Here is a 14617-nt window from a genome sequence, read left to right on the forward strand (position 1 = left end):
GACAGTTCAGGTTGAGTCCCACTGCAGCGGATGGGCAGAAACTCCGGGACCTCGGCAGGGCATACAGTTTAACCTGTGTGAGTTACTCTTCTGGATTGTGGGGAACTGAAGGGGATGGAGTCCACAGATCTGTGATGGAAGGGGTTCTGTGGAGTAAAGAGTTGGTTTCCATGGATACATGTTGAAGCAGCCGTCTTGGGAGACTTGCACAGGGTGGGGATTGTGCTGTTGGACACATGGATTGGGCTTTCAGTGGGTACTTCTTTTAAAAAAACATTTTAATTAATTATTTGAGATTTCTTAAGAACGTATTTTGATCATATCCATCCTCTACTCCTTCCCCTAACTCCTCCCAGATCCATCCCCATCTGTCTCCCCACCCCACCACACCCCAACTTCCTCCCTCCTCTCTCTCTCTCTCTCTCTCTCTCTCTCTCTCTCTCTCTCTCTCTCTCCTCACTGAGTCCCGCGTTTGCAGCCGTGTACTCATGGGCATGGGGCTCTCTGCTGACATGTATGACCTACTCTTGACCACGCCTGTTACTCCCTCCCCCAGAAGCTGTCACCTGCCAACACCTATTCAGTTAGGGGTTGGTGCTTGTGAGGCCTCCTCCCCTACTCTTGACTGGCTGGATCTCATCTAGGTCTTGTGCAGGCACAGCCACCGTGAGCTCCTAAGTGCAGAGGCCCTGTTTTGTGCAGAAGACACCGCTGCTCAGTCCTCCGCAGCCTATGACTTTGACAGTCTTCCTCGGTGGTCTCGGAGGGGGTGACATCAGTGTCCCACCTGTAGCTGAGCACTCTGCTGACACATTCTCTGTACTTTGTCCAGTTGTGAGTGTCTGAGTCAGTCGTCCTCAAGGATACGTCTGCGGGCCGGTTGTGATCAGAAGCTCAGACCTGGGGGTCGAGCCACTGGCGTGAGCCCCCAACTACACTGCTTGCTCACTGTAGAGCTCCAGGCAAAGAGCTTCACTTCTGTTGCCGGTTTCTCATTTGTTAATGGGGTGGCAGGAGTGCTTCCTTAGGGAGCCCTATGAGGGTGAGTGTTTCAGTTGCTGTGAAGAGACACCATGACCACGGCAACTCTTATAAAGAAAACATTTAGTCAGGGTGGCAGCTTCCAGTTGAGAAATTCAGTCCATTATTGTCATGATGGGAGCATGGCAGTGTGCAGGTAGACGTGGAGTCCTACATCTTGCAGGCAACAGGAAGTCAGCTGAGACTCTGGGCGGTATCCTGAGCATAGGAAACCTTAAAGCTCACCTCTGTGGTGACTCACTTCCTCCAGCAAAGCCAACCTCCTAGTAGTGCCACTCCCTGTGGGCTTATGGGGGCTGGTTGCATTCAGACTACCACAGTGAGTGACTGTGGAATTGTGTGTGGCACAGAACAAGAGTTTATGGAGGTGTTGCCATAAAAAGCCTGAATGGGCCACAGCAGGGAAGATGCTGAGATCTCAGAAGGGCAGGCCGATTCGCCAACTCTGATAGCTCTGCTGCGGGGAGACCGTGCACTCTTAGAGAACATGGCTGGTAGGTTCCCAGCAGCCTCTGAGTCTTCCTGAAAGGAAGGAGGGGGCCAAGTCCTGGGCCACGGGTGTGAGCATCCCAGCCATGGGGCACAAAGCCCCCGGTATAGTCTTCATCCTCCCTCCACAGCTGTGGAGGGAAGGGCCTTCCGGTATGGCCGAGAGTAGGCCGTACACTTCAGTGGATAGCCCCGTACCCGTGGGCCGCTAGGTCAGCCTGCTTTCCTGGGACTGTGCTGCTCCTGTACAGAGCATTTGCCAAATCTATTCAGCCAGACTCCAGGTACCACAGGATGAAGGCGAAGGAGCATGAGTAATCTTCAAACACTGGCTCTAGATCGCCTCCTAGGGTCCCCAGGAAATTGCACCCCCAAACCATTGCGTCTATTTGGAGTTTGAACTTTGCCCAAGGAGAATGAGCTGAGGAGGAGGAGGAGGAAAACACTCTTACTATGGCCCGTAGTGGTGTTTTTCTTGAGGAAGATGAGCCTGAATCTTGATTTACCATGCTGATGGGCCATGGGGCCAGGTGCTCTGGGACAGCACTTGCTGGCTTGTTTTGGACTGGGGTTCCAAGTCTGTGGGGAGTGGGCTACCCTTGCTCCACTAACACTCAGCCTTCCCAAGTCCCTAGGCCCTGTCCTGAGTGATCCCACCTCCTGAGAGCTCATGGTCTTTTCAGGGATGGGGACTGACAAGAAGCAGCAATAACAAACAAGTAACTAAATAATCAGTAGGGATTGAAAATGTATTTGCTTTCCTACCAGTCATGAGGAAGTATGAATACTATATAAGCCGGCTTCCATGACTTTGCCCCCAGTCCAACAGTGTTAGAACTCATGGAGTGGCGGGGGGGGGGGTGGGGGCAGTGAGATCAGGTGCCTGCCGCCAAGCCTAAAGACCTAAGTTTGATCCCCAGAACCCACATAAGGGAAGGAGAGAACCAATCTGGGAATGTTGTTCTCTGATCTTCACACATGTGCACCGCATGTACGTGCCCTGTTCCACACACATAAATAAAATACTTTAAAGGATTCCACAGAATGAGCATCAAAGATGACAGCCACACCCTCTGGGACCCGTGGGCATAGCAGGTGCATGGTTTGGCTATCGAGAGGTACAGGGAGAGTAGGAGGTTTGTTGTAAAAGGAGCGGCGGGCTGCGGCCCAGTTCCCGGCTAGCTTTACCCAAAATAATTACACAGAAACTGAATTCATTTAAACACTGCCTGACCCATTATCTCCAGTCCCTTATTGGCTAACTATCACATATTGATCTAACCCATTTCTAATATCTGTATTGTCACGTGACTGTGGCTTACCGGCATGAGTCTAGCCACCGTCCGTCTTGGGTAGGAGAAGTATGACGTCTACCTGACTCTGCTTCTTTCTCCCAGCATTCTGTTCTGTCTACTCTGCCTATCTAAGCTGCTGTCCTATCAAAAAGCCAAGGCAGTTTCTTTATTAACCAATGAAAGTAACACATGATGACCCTCCTACATCAGAGGTTGAGGAGGGAGCCTGATGCATCTGTGTGAGGGGCTAGCCTTCCATCTGACTTCAGTTTCCTCCTTGGAGGGTGACTTCGCAGGCTATAAAGGTGTTTGGGATGCCATCAGCACAATGCAGAGCCTATGTTCAGAGCTAACCCCGTGACATCGATTGTCTCTGATGGTCAGGAAAACAAGAAACTGATGGGGGAAAGGGCTACCGAGCTAAGGAGGCCACAGCAATGCATCAGGTTAATTTTCAGCGTACAAAATGGCATTCGGTTAGATAGCTCTCTGTGTGTAAACATAGACTCAAAGACTTAGAATTTAGTAATTATAGCTGTAAAACTGCGGGAGCTTTCATTGCACCTCACATTTTCCAGTTAGCTTATAAGAATTTTATACCGACAGAGCACTGGAGATATGGTTCAGCCGTTAAAGGCTAGGCTCATAACCAAAACATCAGGGATTTTTGTATTGGCAGAAAATGTGAAAAACGACACCGGGCTTATTGTGCACACATGCACACCGGGCTGTAGAGTGGGGAGACTGTCAGAGTCGGGGACTGGGGGTGGGTGAAGTGGGTGGCTGTGGAGGGGTGTGCTGTAGTGGGTGACTGTGGAAGGGTGTGCTGACCAGACTCCCTCTGCCCTAGATGACAGGATCTGCTCACCGCCCTTCATGGAGCTCACAAGCCTGTGTGGAGATGACACCATGAGGCTGCTGGAGCAGAATGGCCTGGCCTTCCCCTTCAGTATGTACACCGTAAACTCCGGGGTGGACATCCCTTCTGTGGGAAGGAGTAGTGTTTACAGTTCCCTTAGTATTGAGCTTGCTTGAAGCAGTCGAAGGCCCTGGATACAAGAAGAGCCACAGCCCTGGGTCTCAACCTCTACCTGTACCTTGAGAGGGTCCTTGCAGGTTGTGGGGAAGGGGCTCTTCCTATCTGGCCTGGGTCCTCTGTCCATGTTACCCTGAGCACAGGCACTGCTTGACACAGTGACTGTCATCTCCTTAGGTCCCACCAGCCCTTTGTGCCTTTTGCCTAAGGCATCTTTACGAGTTCCTTACCTTCCCTATTGCCCCCCAGACAATAGCAGGATCTAAGCAAGGCTGGGCCTGGTTAATACTTAGCTGGGAGGTTCCTATCCAGAGGGTCCCAGTCTCCCTTGTCTGGCCATGTGGTTACAGCCCTGTTGATTCCTCTCTGCTTCTGTCTCTCCCACACAGTTTGCAAGACCAGAGTGGCTCATGGCACCAACTCTCATGAGGTAAGTGGAAGACTTTCCTGTCCGCGCTTCACTGTCGCTCTCCTGGGGCCCTGCTAAGCTCTGTTTCTAGAGCCGCACCTGCTGCTGCTTGCTGTCCTGGTTTGAGTAGCGACACCTAGGGGATGTAGGTCAGCAGAAGAACCGCCATGGCTCTGCCCTGTCTTCCACTTCCTGTCCCCAGTCCTAAGGCTGCCTTCCTCACCTTAGACCCTGGCTTAGTCTGCCTGGGATGAGGCTTCCTGCTGGGCAGCTTACACAGCAGACACGCCTCCCAGCTCAGAAGGCCACAGCCTGGTTCTGGTGAGAGCATCCATCGGTTACCCTCTCGGTGTGTCCTCCTAGGCTTTGCCTGTGCGTAGACGTGTGAGAGGGGAGATAGTGAACTCTTGTGAGGGCTCTCAAGAGGGACCCATCCTTGAGATCTCATCCAAGCCTTACCACCTAGATTCCATCACAATGGGGCTAAGGTCCTCCACATGTGTATTTGAGAGACACACACCTGCAGTTTGTAGCAGAGCCTACAGAAGTCACCAGGCTAATGAGTCCTTGGTTTTCCAGCCTCTAGGAGTGTCTCAGGGCTGCTGCTTCAGCTGAGTTCGAAACTAGATCCCATACCTTCGATGTGCTGAGGCCCTTCCTTCTGCATGGGTCCCCTCCCTGCCTTGGTGTCAGGGAGTCCCAGTGCCAGTACAGAGTCTCTGGAGAGACAATGCTTTGGGGATGATGGGGCAGTGAGCCTGTGAGGACTTGGGTAAGAAGGGCAGAGGCTATGCAGAAGGCCCTTGAGTCCCTGTAGTCTTCTTAGCCCCTAAGGCCCCACATTCTCAAGGCTGAGCTAAGTAGCCCTGTGGGGACAGCCCACCCAAATAGCCCTGCCGTCAGAAGTACTTGCCAGGAGAAGACTAAAAATGGAAGGCCAGATGCCATGGCTTTTACCGTCTCCTGGCTGATGTTTATGGGGAGATGTCTGTAAGCAGTGTCAGAACACCAGGGGACAGGCTATGCCAGGGGGTGGCCCTGCCATGGCAAGGGAGTCACCACCAGCTGCAAGGGCAGCTGTCTGCTAAGGCCAAGAGCCATGGGGAGGGGGACTCTAGCTGCCTGGATTCCCGGCCGCAGCTACACCCTGAGGTGCAGCTCGTGGGTGAGCCAGGGAGGGGGCAGGCAGGCTCCAGAGCAGACGCAGTGCTGTCCCCTGTCACCACCAAGGAGCTCCTCTGTCTCAAGGACTTGGTAACCTGGGTCAGGAGGGGACAGGGGACACAGCTTTGGGACAGTGCAGAGCCAGCACTCCTGCCAGTGCTGCGTGGAACCTGCTGTGCACCTCCAGGCAGTCGCTGTGCCTCTCTGAACCTCTGCCCATGTTTATAATTGGGGATTTGACAGTTGTCAAATGTGGTGAGGGAGTTGCTGTGTAGTTTGCCGTGGAGCCTGGCCCACGGTGATGATTTGATTATTATAGGAACATCTGCTCTGTGTTGGGATTTATGGATTCAGATTGGGGCAGGTGTCTGTTGAGTCTCCGGCATTCATCCCCTAGGTGTGGTCATCAACCCCCAGTGAGGCCAACTGACCCCCAGATGTATGCAGATACATGCCCTCTGTTGCTATCCTAGCACTGGGTGCTCTCCCAGTTTACAGCCAGCAATGTGCACCCCATCCTTGGGTACATGAAGGCTCACTGCACATGGGGGTGCAGGAAGTTAGTTACTTTGACGACTGTCTTCTGTGGAGTAGGAAGGGTGGGGACCAGCGCTTCCTATCTGTCAGGGATACCCACTGACATCAAGTGCAGCCAGGATGGAGAGCACACTGCGCTTAGAGAGCCGTGGATATCAAACGGGGCTTTACATGGGGTCTTCATTGGTAGCTCAGCCTGGTGAACCATGCCCCTGCCTCTTCCACCGCCAGTGTCAGCCCTCGCCGACCTGTTTGCTTCTGTGGACCTGGAATCTCCAGGCATTTGTAAGCCAGTGCACACACGTGAGCTCCACGGGGCAGCCAGGCACTCCTCCCTCACTTCCCACTCAAAGAACTTCCATAACCCACAACTCAGCAAAGCCCCATGGCCACGTTTGCTGGTGGACATTGCTCATAGCAAGGAAAGTGAGACCTAGACCGTTCTTTCCTGTATAGTGTGTCGGCACAAGAGGTTTCAGTGTGCGTGTGTGCGTGTGTGTGTGTGCGCGTGCGTGCGTGCGTGTGTGTTTGTGTGTGTGTCTGGGGGGGGTGCGGGTCCATAGAATCTGTCCCACACGGATCCTCTCATTCATATACGAAGGTTGAAAGGCATCTCTTGCCATTCCCACCCCAACACACACTGCCTTTTTTACGCGGCTTGGGAACTGGCTTCTGTCCTGCCCAGCTGAGCTGTGTCGGCAGATGTGAGGCTGACATTTGGTTCAGGTGGCCATCTGTCCAGACCCATTAGCCCTGCTCAGCAGGCAGAATGTGCCTGGGTTCTTTGCGGGCCATGTAGTGACCTAACTCAAGGTACTACTTCAGGTGGGTAGGGGTCACCCCTTAGTCCCGTCATCTGCAGGGCAAGTCATGAAGACTCCAGACCCAGCCTTGGGGTGGAATAGAAGAGGGCACAGCTGCCCTCCCCCGACACACTCAGCCCCCATCAGAGTCTTCTTCAACACGTTTGTCCCTAGAAAGCCAGGGCCAGGTTGTACTCTAGTTCACTGAGTATCATGAGACTGCAAGAGGGCATGAGAGGTGCCAGGCAGACCGAGTTCCAGCCCAGCCTCTCACTCGCCTGCAGATCACTCACTACCACGCAGGGCCTCGGTTTCTTTATCTGCAGAGGTGTGCCAGGGTGCCCATCTCGGGCACTGTGAGCGTAACGCCAGAGGACCCAGTGCTTTGGTGATGTTATAACCCAAGGTGACTCTGGCCCAAGGCCTCCTACTCCTGGCTCGTCTCGGCTGCTTCCCGTCTTTCCCTCTTGGATCTTTGTGACTCAACCTAGAGGGCCCCCATTCCTTGGGATGACAGTGAATAAGGTTCTCAGGAGTTTTGTACAGCAGACCCAGTGGGTACCGGGTTTCTCAGCGCCACCCCATCCCCCACAGCATGAGCTGCCCAGTTCACAGGTGTTCCTGCCCACTGTTCCACTCACCCTGCCTTGAACTGTTCTTTGGGAGTCCTCGAAGAAGGACTCATTGTCCCTGAGGGTCTTGGAGGGACCCTCTGGAGAGCAGCCTTGGACTTGGTGGAGGAACCCCTCATATGGTCACCTCCATCCTTCCTGAGCACCAGCTCTTTGTCATAGGGCCAGGGAGCGGTCGTGGTGGTGGTGCCCAGGAAAGTGACAAGCCCCCCACTGTGTCGGAGGCAGGAAGCTGATGGACTCTGATGGAGCCTTTGGTCTTTGTTTCCCCAGATGGCCATTGTGTTCAACCAGGAGGGACTGAACGCCATCCAGCCGCCCTGTGTGGTCCAGAACTTCATCAACCACAACGCAGTCCTTTACAAGGTGTTTGTGGTGGGCGAGTCCTACACGGTGGTCCAGAGACCCTCCCTCAAGAACTTCTCTGCGGGCACGTCAGGTAATCCGCTGTCCCTCGTATTGTGCTCGGGGCAGGGCCATGATGGATACCCAGGGTCTGTCCCCGGGTATTCCTTGCTATTTCTGGGTGAGGGAAAAATGACTTAAGTTGAAAAAGTTGTATACAGTAGATGGATTTAAAAGGTCCTGAAGAACCAATGAGAGACCATATGCCATAGGCACTGTGGGGCTCCAGCCCTCAGAGCCACTGCCAACTTTAGCGAATTTCTAGAAGCTTCCTATCCCTCAAGAATTTTCCTGGACCCATCCAGTGATGATACTCAGGAGTATGCCGTGGTTGGTGTGGCTAGGCAGGTGTGGGAAGTGAGGGAGGGAGGTGACTACCAACCCTTCTGCATGCTTTCCAAACGAGGACTCTGAGTCTGAATTATCTGCAGCTTCCACAGCTGTCAAGTATATCAGGGTTTCCAAAGAAGGCAGCAGCTACGGAGTCACAGAGGTCCCTGTGGAGGCCCTCAGGCAAGTTCCAGTGGGCATAGTCACTACTGCCATGCTGCAGTGACCTCCCCCTGGCATCCCTTGGATGTCACGTGGTAGAGGTGTTTGCATGACTCATTGTCATTGTCCCTGAGGGCCTTGGGGATGCTCTGGAGAGCAGCCTTGAACTATACATGCTCACTTCCATCTGTCCTGGGTACCAGCTCTTCTGAGCCGTTCAGTTAAAGATGTCCTGACACTGGAGCTGCTCATAAGAATGTTCTAGCAGTCCTGAAACCCCCTCTAAGGCAAGTTCCAGAAGTTTGTGGGTCAGGACAACATAGCTCTCCTTGAGGATTTCTTGGACACTGGATTCCCTGGTGAGGCCAGCTCCAGCAGAGTAAGCAGAGGCCTTCCTCAAGGCCCCTGGAGGGCCCTTTCCTGGAACTGACTGTCACCATCCCTTTGGGGCTTGTTGCAACGTCTCCTCCTGTTGTCCCCTCTGAGGCTTCTTTTCTGGGTCGCTTTCCTTTCCATTTAACACAGGAGAGGGCAGGCATTTTGCAGCTATGTGTGGATTCTCATGTCCTTGCTGAGACCAGGTGGTTTGGGACAGCCCCATCCTGACACTGGTCATGTGTACCAACAAGAGATACTCTTGCAGGCTGTGCGACAGATGAGACCAAGGCTTTCACAAAACATTTATTTGCCTATCAGAGTATTTCTTAGCACAAAGGGGTCCAGTTTCCATCCCCAGTACCCCCTCCCCCCACACCACATGTACACGCACACGCCACACAGTTCTGCCTTGCTTATGACACGCCCTTTCCTTTCTTCCCCAAATCATCTCATCTCTGAATGAAATGTGGTGTCTGATCTCTGTTCCTGCTCCCACAAAGGTGTGTTTGTTCACTGCTTCCTCCTCTCCTTCCTGGTTGTAAAGCACCAGGGCCAGTTTCCGCCTTGGCACTGGGAGCCCGGAATGACGAAGGCAAGAACCTGTCAGTGGGTCTTCTCTCGTGACTGTTTCTAGGCCGCGAAGCGCCCTGAGGCATAGCATTCGGAGGTGGGCTGGGCATCAGAGTGGCATTCAGTGTGTCTGCCTAATCCGGAAGTGGCATGGTTTCAACTTTGGCCTGCCTATTCTCAGCCTGACCAAGACCTCAGGCTTCAGCAGCACATTCTCCTGACTAGTTGGGAAGGGGGTTTTTAGGCTCTGGCTTCTTTCGAGAGCCAACACAAACTTCCAGCCCAGGCCGCATAGTGTGGCAGGTCCCTCAGCTTCCCATGTCCTCCTTGGGCTCAGATTTCCTGACTTGAGATACAGACAAGGCCATCTTCACGGCTGCTGTTCTCCTCTGATTCTCACATGCATTTCAGTTCTTTATGTGCCAGTGTCTAAAGTCATGTGTGTGACGTACTTAGCCATGGCACCTTACAGGTACCTGGACTGGAACCCAAGGACGTCTCACTAAGAAATATACAGCCAATGTGCTCATGTTCTCTGCCTGTGGTTCACTCTCGTGGCTTTCGGCTCCTTCTTCCTGATGCTCTTTCATCCTGCACCTTGACCCTGAAGCCATATTACCTTGTGCTTCTAGCTTTGTGTAAGGGTTCTTTTCTCCCTCTCCTGCCTGGTCCTAAGGATACTGAGAGAGTGGTACCCCTTGCTTCTTTGAAAGGATGACTAAGTATTTCCGGGGTTGTCCCAGTCACTTGATGCTATTGCAGGGTGAAAGCGATATGCAAATGAACAAGTGAGGCTGTGCTCTCCAAGGAGACTTTGCAGATGCAGATAACCTGGGTCTGTAGTTTGCGGAGCTGACTCCAGGATGCCTGAAGTCATAAATGCTGCTTTTATTGCACATGGCTGTAGACGCGCCCTGGGTGGTATGCTAGAGGACCAGCCAGGAGCCGGGCAGGTTCATGAGCAATCTGAGGAATAACACAGGGGAGACATAACCAGAGGGACAGTTTTATTGGAGATGACATCTTCAGGGAGCAAAGGTTGGGGATGGTGAGAGAGCTCTTGAGGACTAAGCAGGTAAGCTGCAGGAGCTGGCCCCTGTGCAGGGTGGTCTTCAGTGACAGGATGGCAGCATGCAGCATAGGGAAAGATGGGAGACTGAACACAAAGGCTGCAAAAGCATGGTCCTAGCCTGCATTGCTGAGATGTCTGAGCCAATCTGGTTGTTCACCCTCCTTGCAAATCTGTTTTTGTTCTCTCTCCTCTCTGAGAGCAAAACTACCCTGTGACCACCCCTTTGACCCCCCCCACTCTTATTGGAAGTTGGGTGGGTGGCCCCCATGCTGAGAGTTTGGGCGACTAGTCTAGCAGCAATCCCTGGCTGGGACTACCAAATCATGAGTGCTCCTGGGAACAAGAGCCTTGCTGCTAAGGTTAGGGAGCAAGGCTCAGGCCCCTCCTGTCTGTTAGCAGGACCAGCTACCTTAAAGCTTTCTAAAGAGCCAGGCACCAGGGTTCTTTGGTGGGACCAGACCCCTGCAGCCCATCTCACTCCCCGCAGTCTCTAGATGACAGGCAGTGGCTAGAAGCTGCTCACTCCCTCCGTTTGTACATGGTGAGGTGCTGGGCCTGTGCCTCAGCCTAGGACATCTCTTGCTTAGTAGTCCTTAGGCCAGCGTGCCCCAGGGCTGCTGTAGCAGTTGGGGTAGAGGGCAGGTTCCCTTTAAGATATATATACATTTTGTTTGTCCATATGAAACTGCTGGGGACATAATCTGCCCAGTGTAGTGGGCATCACAAGTCCCCGGCATTCTTATTAGACCAGCCAAGTGCCCATGGGCACAGCTTGCAGAATCCTATAGGTTTCCCAGCATCCCTGAGCACTGCTGTAGCTACCTGCACTGGTGGCCTGTCCTCACACCACATGCCTGCTCTGCTGTCCTGGCCTTTGCTCTTGGGGACCTATAGAGACTTGGGTGGGAGGTCCCCTGAGTTTAGGAGGCTCTAAGAGGAGAAGATTGACAGTGCCTACAGAAGGCCAGAGAGCCATGCTAAGTGATGAAACCCTGCCACCCCTGAAGGTTCACTGTGCCCGAGAGTAGGCCCCCAGAGTGGGCGTGCTTGACACAAGTCCCGCAGGGTGTTTATTTTTCCCAGGCTCCTCCCCAGGACCATCTCTCATGCCCTCCGTCTGGACTGGCTCTGGTCGGAGCAGCGGGAGGACTGTCGGGCACACCGGGGTGGCCAGGGGCCTCTGTGCCCCGCTAGCGGGAAGGATGCCAGGTACTTCAGCGCCTGCCTGCTTGGCTCTGCCTGAATCACTTCCTTGTGCATGATTTTTATGGCGCCATAGAGTCGTGAAGCTGCTGGGGGTCATGGCAGCCACAACAGGCACCTGAGCCCTGGCACACAGGCCCTCGGCCAGTGCCCATCCTATCCTGATGCCTGGGGGCCTGGGTCCCAGGGGTGATCACTGTGTCCTGCAGGGTGGGGTCCATGACACCTCTTTCGCAAGAACTTGAGCGGGGGCTGTCAGGATCCCTCCGGGGCTTCTAGTCCAGAGTGGCCCTGTGCTGTTCTTGGTGGGGGTGGGGCGATAAGGGGGTAATGGCCAGAACTCAACCCCTAGGTTTGTGGTTGTGTGATTCTTGCTCTATCGTGTCCATGCTTCCAAGTGCTTGAGATCATTGCAAGCTGTCTACCCAACATTACTTCTCCGTGGACAAATCGTGCCTCACACCTCAAGGACGTTTGTACGGGGGGCATAAATGAATGCACCATCCCGTTCCTGGGACTGAACTGCCTCTCTGGTGTCCTGTGGGGCTGAGGGGGAGTGGGTGGCAGCAGCAGGAACAGGACATGTGAACTGGAGGAGACTGGGATATTGCAAGGCTTTCCTGGGGGAGCCTATGAAAGCCCTCATCCAGGTTCCTATTAAATCATTGGGAACCAAAAGATCTCTTTGGTAAGCTCATGTACCAGTGGCCACCTGACTGGAGCCACCTGGACCAAATGGCATTTATTTTAGTAGGCTTCTTCCCTTAGGATGGACCTGTGATATCTGGGTGCACAGAGGGCCACTCCTGTTGCCCCTTCTCTCCCCAGCCTTCTGAGCACACATATGCCTGCCCAGTCTTAGGTCTTAAGGAAACCCACATATGGTGCTATAAGATGGTGGTGAAGGTGTCCCAGGAGACCATTTCATTATGTGTAGGAGGACAAATTGAAACTGGGGTGGCACACATCCATCTGGGATGCAGTTGTGGGTGCCTAGCTCGCCAGAGCCCTGGGCTCAGCCAGAAGCCACCTAGAGCGTGCCTGGGGTGGTGCTGCCCCCTGGTGTCGGCGTTGCTGTCTCCAGGTCTAATCTGCTCCCTGTCTCTTTTTTCAGATCGTGAGTCCATCTTCTTCAACAGCCACAACGTGTCAAAGCCAGAATCGTCATCGGTCCTCACCGAGGTATGTCTCCTCTCCATGATGGCCTGGCATGAAGCCATCTGAGCCTGAGCCCAGATGAGAGTGTGTTCTGCCCAACGAGTGTCCCCTGCAGAACTGTCTGGCATGCCAGGGTGGCAGGAAGAACCCTTGTCCTCACATGACCAGCCCACACAGTCGTGTCAGTGGGCATCACGGCCACGTATGTGCCTGGCATGGGAGCACAGTGGGCCTGTGAGGACTGCTCACAGTGGGGCAGCTCTCCCATGGGGTGCCCTCACTCTTGACATTATGGCTGGGGTTGAGTGAGCATCTGCGTCAGGTTTAACGGAGGCATTGTAGCCTCGCAGCAGCTTTGTGGACACGGAAAGGATGTCTCTGAAAGCTTGGGGACATCACCAACTGAGCTCACATAGGCAAGCAGGGATTTGATCCCCACCTGTCTGATTGCAAAGTTGAATCCTCTAGAAATATCATTCCTTGCTAATGACATAAAATACCTTAGGGCCACAGTCTTCTCTGATCCTCCCCCTCCTAAACCCTCCCCCACCCAACTCTGACCTCCAGTGGCTTCCCACCATACTCTGAACCCAGAGCCTCTCCTGAGGTGCCACCAGGTGTTCTGGAAGCCCTGGGTGGGTCCTTCTTCCTCTCATGGTTGGACTCAGTAACAGAAGCTGCCAGTGTCTGATGCCTGACCTGGTTTCACGGCCCTGGCTGGGTGTTGTGTTCCAGACTACTGTCTGGAGCAGCCCAGCAGTTTCTTTGTTGTTTGGTTCAGGGTCTCACTGGGTGGCTTTAGCTGGCCTTGAATTCACAGACCCACCCACCTCTGCCTATCTAGGGCCGAGTTTAAAGGTTTGTGCCCTTAGCTCAGCTAGTTGCTTGTGTTTCCTTTGAAGATGCAACTCTATGCTCAGAAATAAAGTGTGGCATTGACAGGGACCTGGAAGTCAGAGGACCGCTTGGTAGAGTTGGTTCTTTCCGTCCCTATATGTTATTCTCATGACTGAACTTAGGACTTCAGCATGGCAAGCCCCTGTCCACACTGAGCCATTTCATCCGTCTACCTGTACCAGCAGACGCACAGAGCTGGCTGTGCACCCTGAGAGGTATAAGTAGCATCTTCTGTGGGTGAAGGCTTTCTTCCCCACGTCTCAGGATCGCTGGCACCCTGTCCCTCCCATTCAGCCACTGGAAACCCAGCTCAACAGGGTGGCAGAAGGGAGTTGACCTTGCACAGCCTTCCTGAGGGGCTGTCCTTGGTGGTGTCCATGCACAGTACAGGGCTGCCGGCCACTGGAGCCATTAACCAGTGCCATAGGAACCCTGTGAGAGCTAGAAGCAGTGAGCCACCTGAAGTCACCTTCTTGAACCATCACCTATTGGCCAATGGCCTGTTTCTTCATCTGAGAATGGAAACGGTCTACCTAAAGTACAACAGGAGTAGAGTCCCCCGTATACCCGAGGCCTGAGATCACCCACACATCCACTCAGTGCCCCGAACCCTTCAGAGCTGACACCTCGTGAAAGGAAAAGAATGCAGAATGCCAAGCACAGCCTTTTCCCTGGGGACGTCACCCTCTAGGACACCTTCAAGCTGGACTGGCAGTTGATTCTATTCCCAGAAACCAGTGGCCATGACACTCATCCTCCCCTACCCTGAAGAGTACCATGCGACACCTCTGCTAACCTTGACAGGCCCCCCTCATCCCCAGACAGTGCCTTTGAAAATGGACCTAGCTTCTCCCTACACTTTCAGGGGACTGTTAAGCATAGTCTCACAGTGGCAGGCCCAGGGTCACACACACACACACACACACACACACACACACACACACACACACACGGCCTTAGGATCCATCCCCAGTGCTGCCATAATGGGGAAGGGGAGTTCTCATCGGCCTTGCCTGAGGTCTGACCTGAGTCGCAT

The 14617-nt window shown here is 53.6% G+C and overlaps 1 protein-coding gene across 2 annotated transcripts in view; it reads left to right on the top strand.

The window, feature by feature from the left end:
* Itpk1 (inositol-tetrakisphosphate 1-kinase) overlaps positions 1–14617 on the top strand; it is a 134391-nt gene that overhangs the window by 109396 nt on the left and 10378 nt on the right. Inside the window, exons 5-9 of one of the 2 annotated variants that reach the window (XM_075947667.1) lie at positions 3676–3774; positions 4251–4291; positions 7680–7845; positions 11407–11532; positions 12641–12708. In XM_075947667.1, coding sequence (XP_075803782.1) covers positions 3676–3774; positions 4251–4291; positions 7680–7845; positions 11407–11532; positions 12641–12708 — 500 coding nt within the window. The remainder of the gene's footprint in view (positions 1–3675; positions 3775–4250; positions 4292–7679; positions 7846–11406; positions 11533–12640; positions 12709–14617) is intronic. The other variant, XM_075947668.1, reaches the window with a different exon arrangement.

This window comes from Microtus pennsylvanicus, chromosome 14 (genome assembly GCF_037038515.1).
Source record: "Microtus pennsylvanicus isolate mMicPen1 chromosome 14, mMicPen1.hap1, whole genome shotgun sequence".
NCBI lineage: Eukaryota > Metazoa > Chordata > Mammalia > Rodentia > Cricetidae > Microtus > Microtus pennsylvanicus.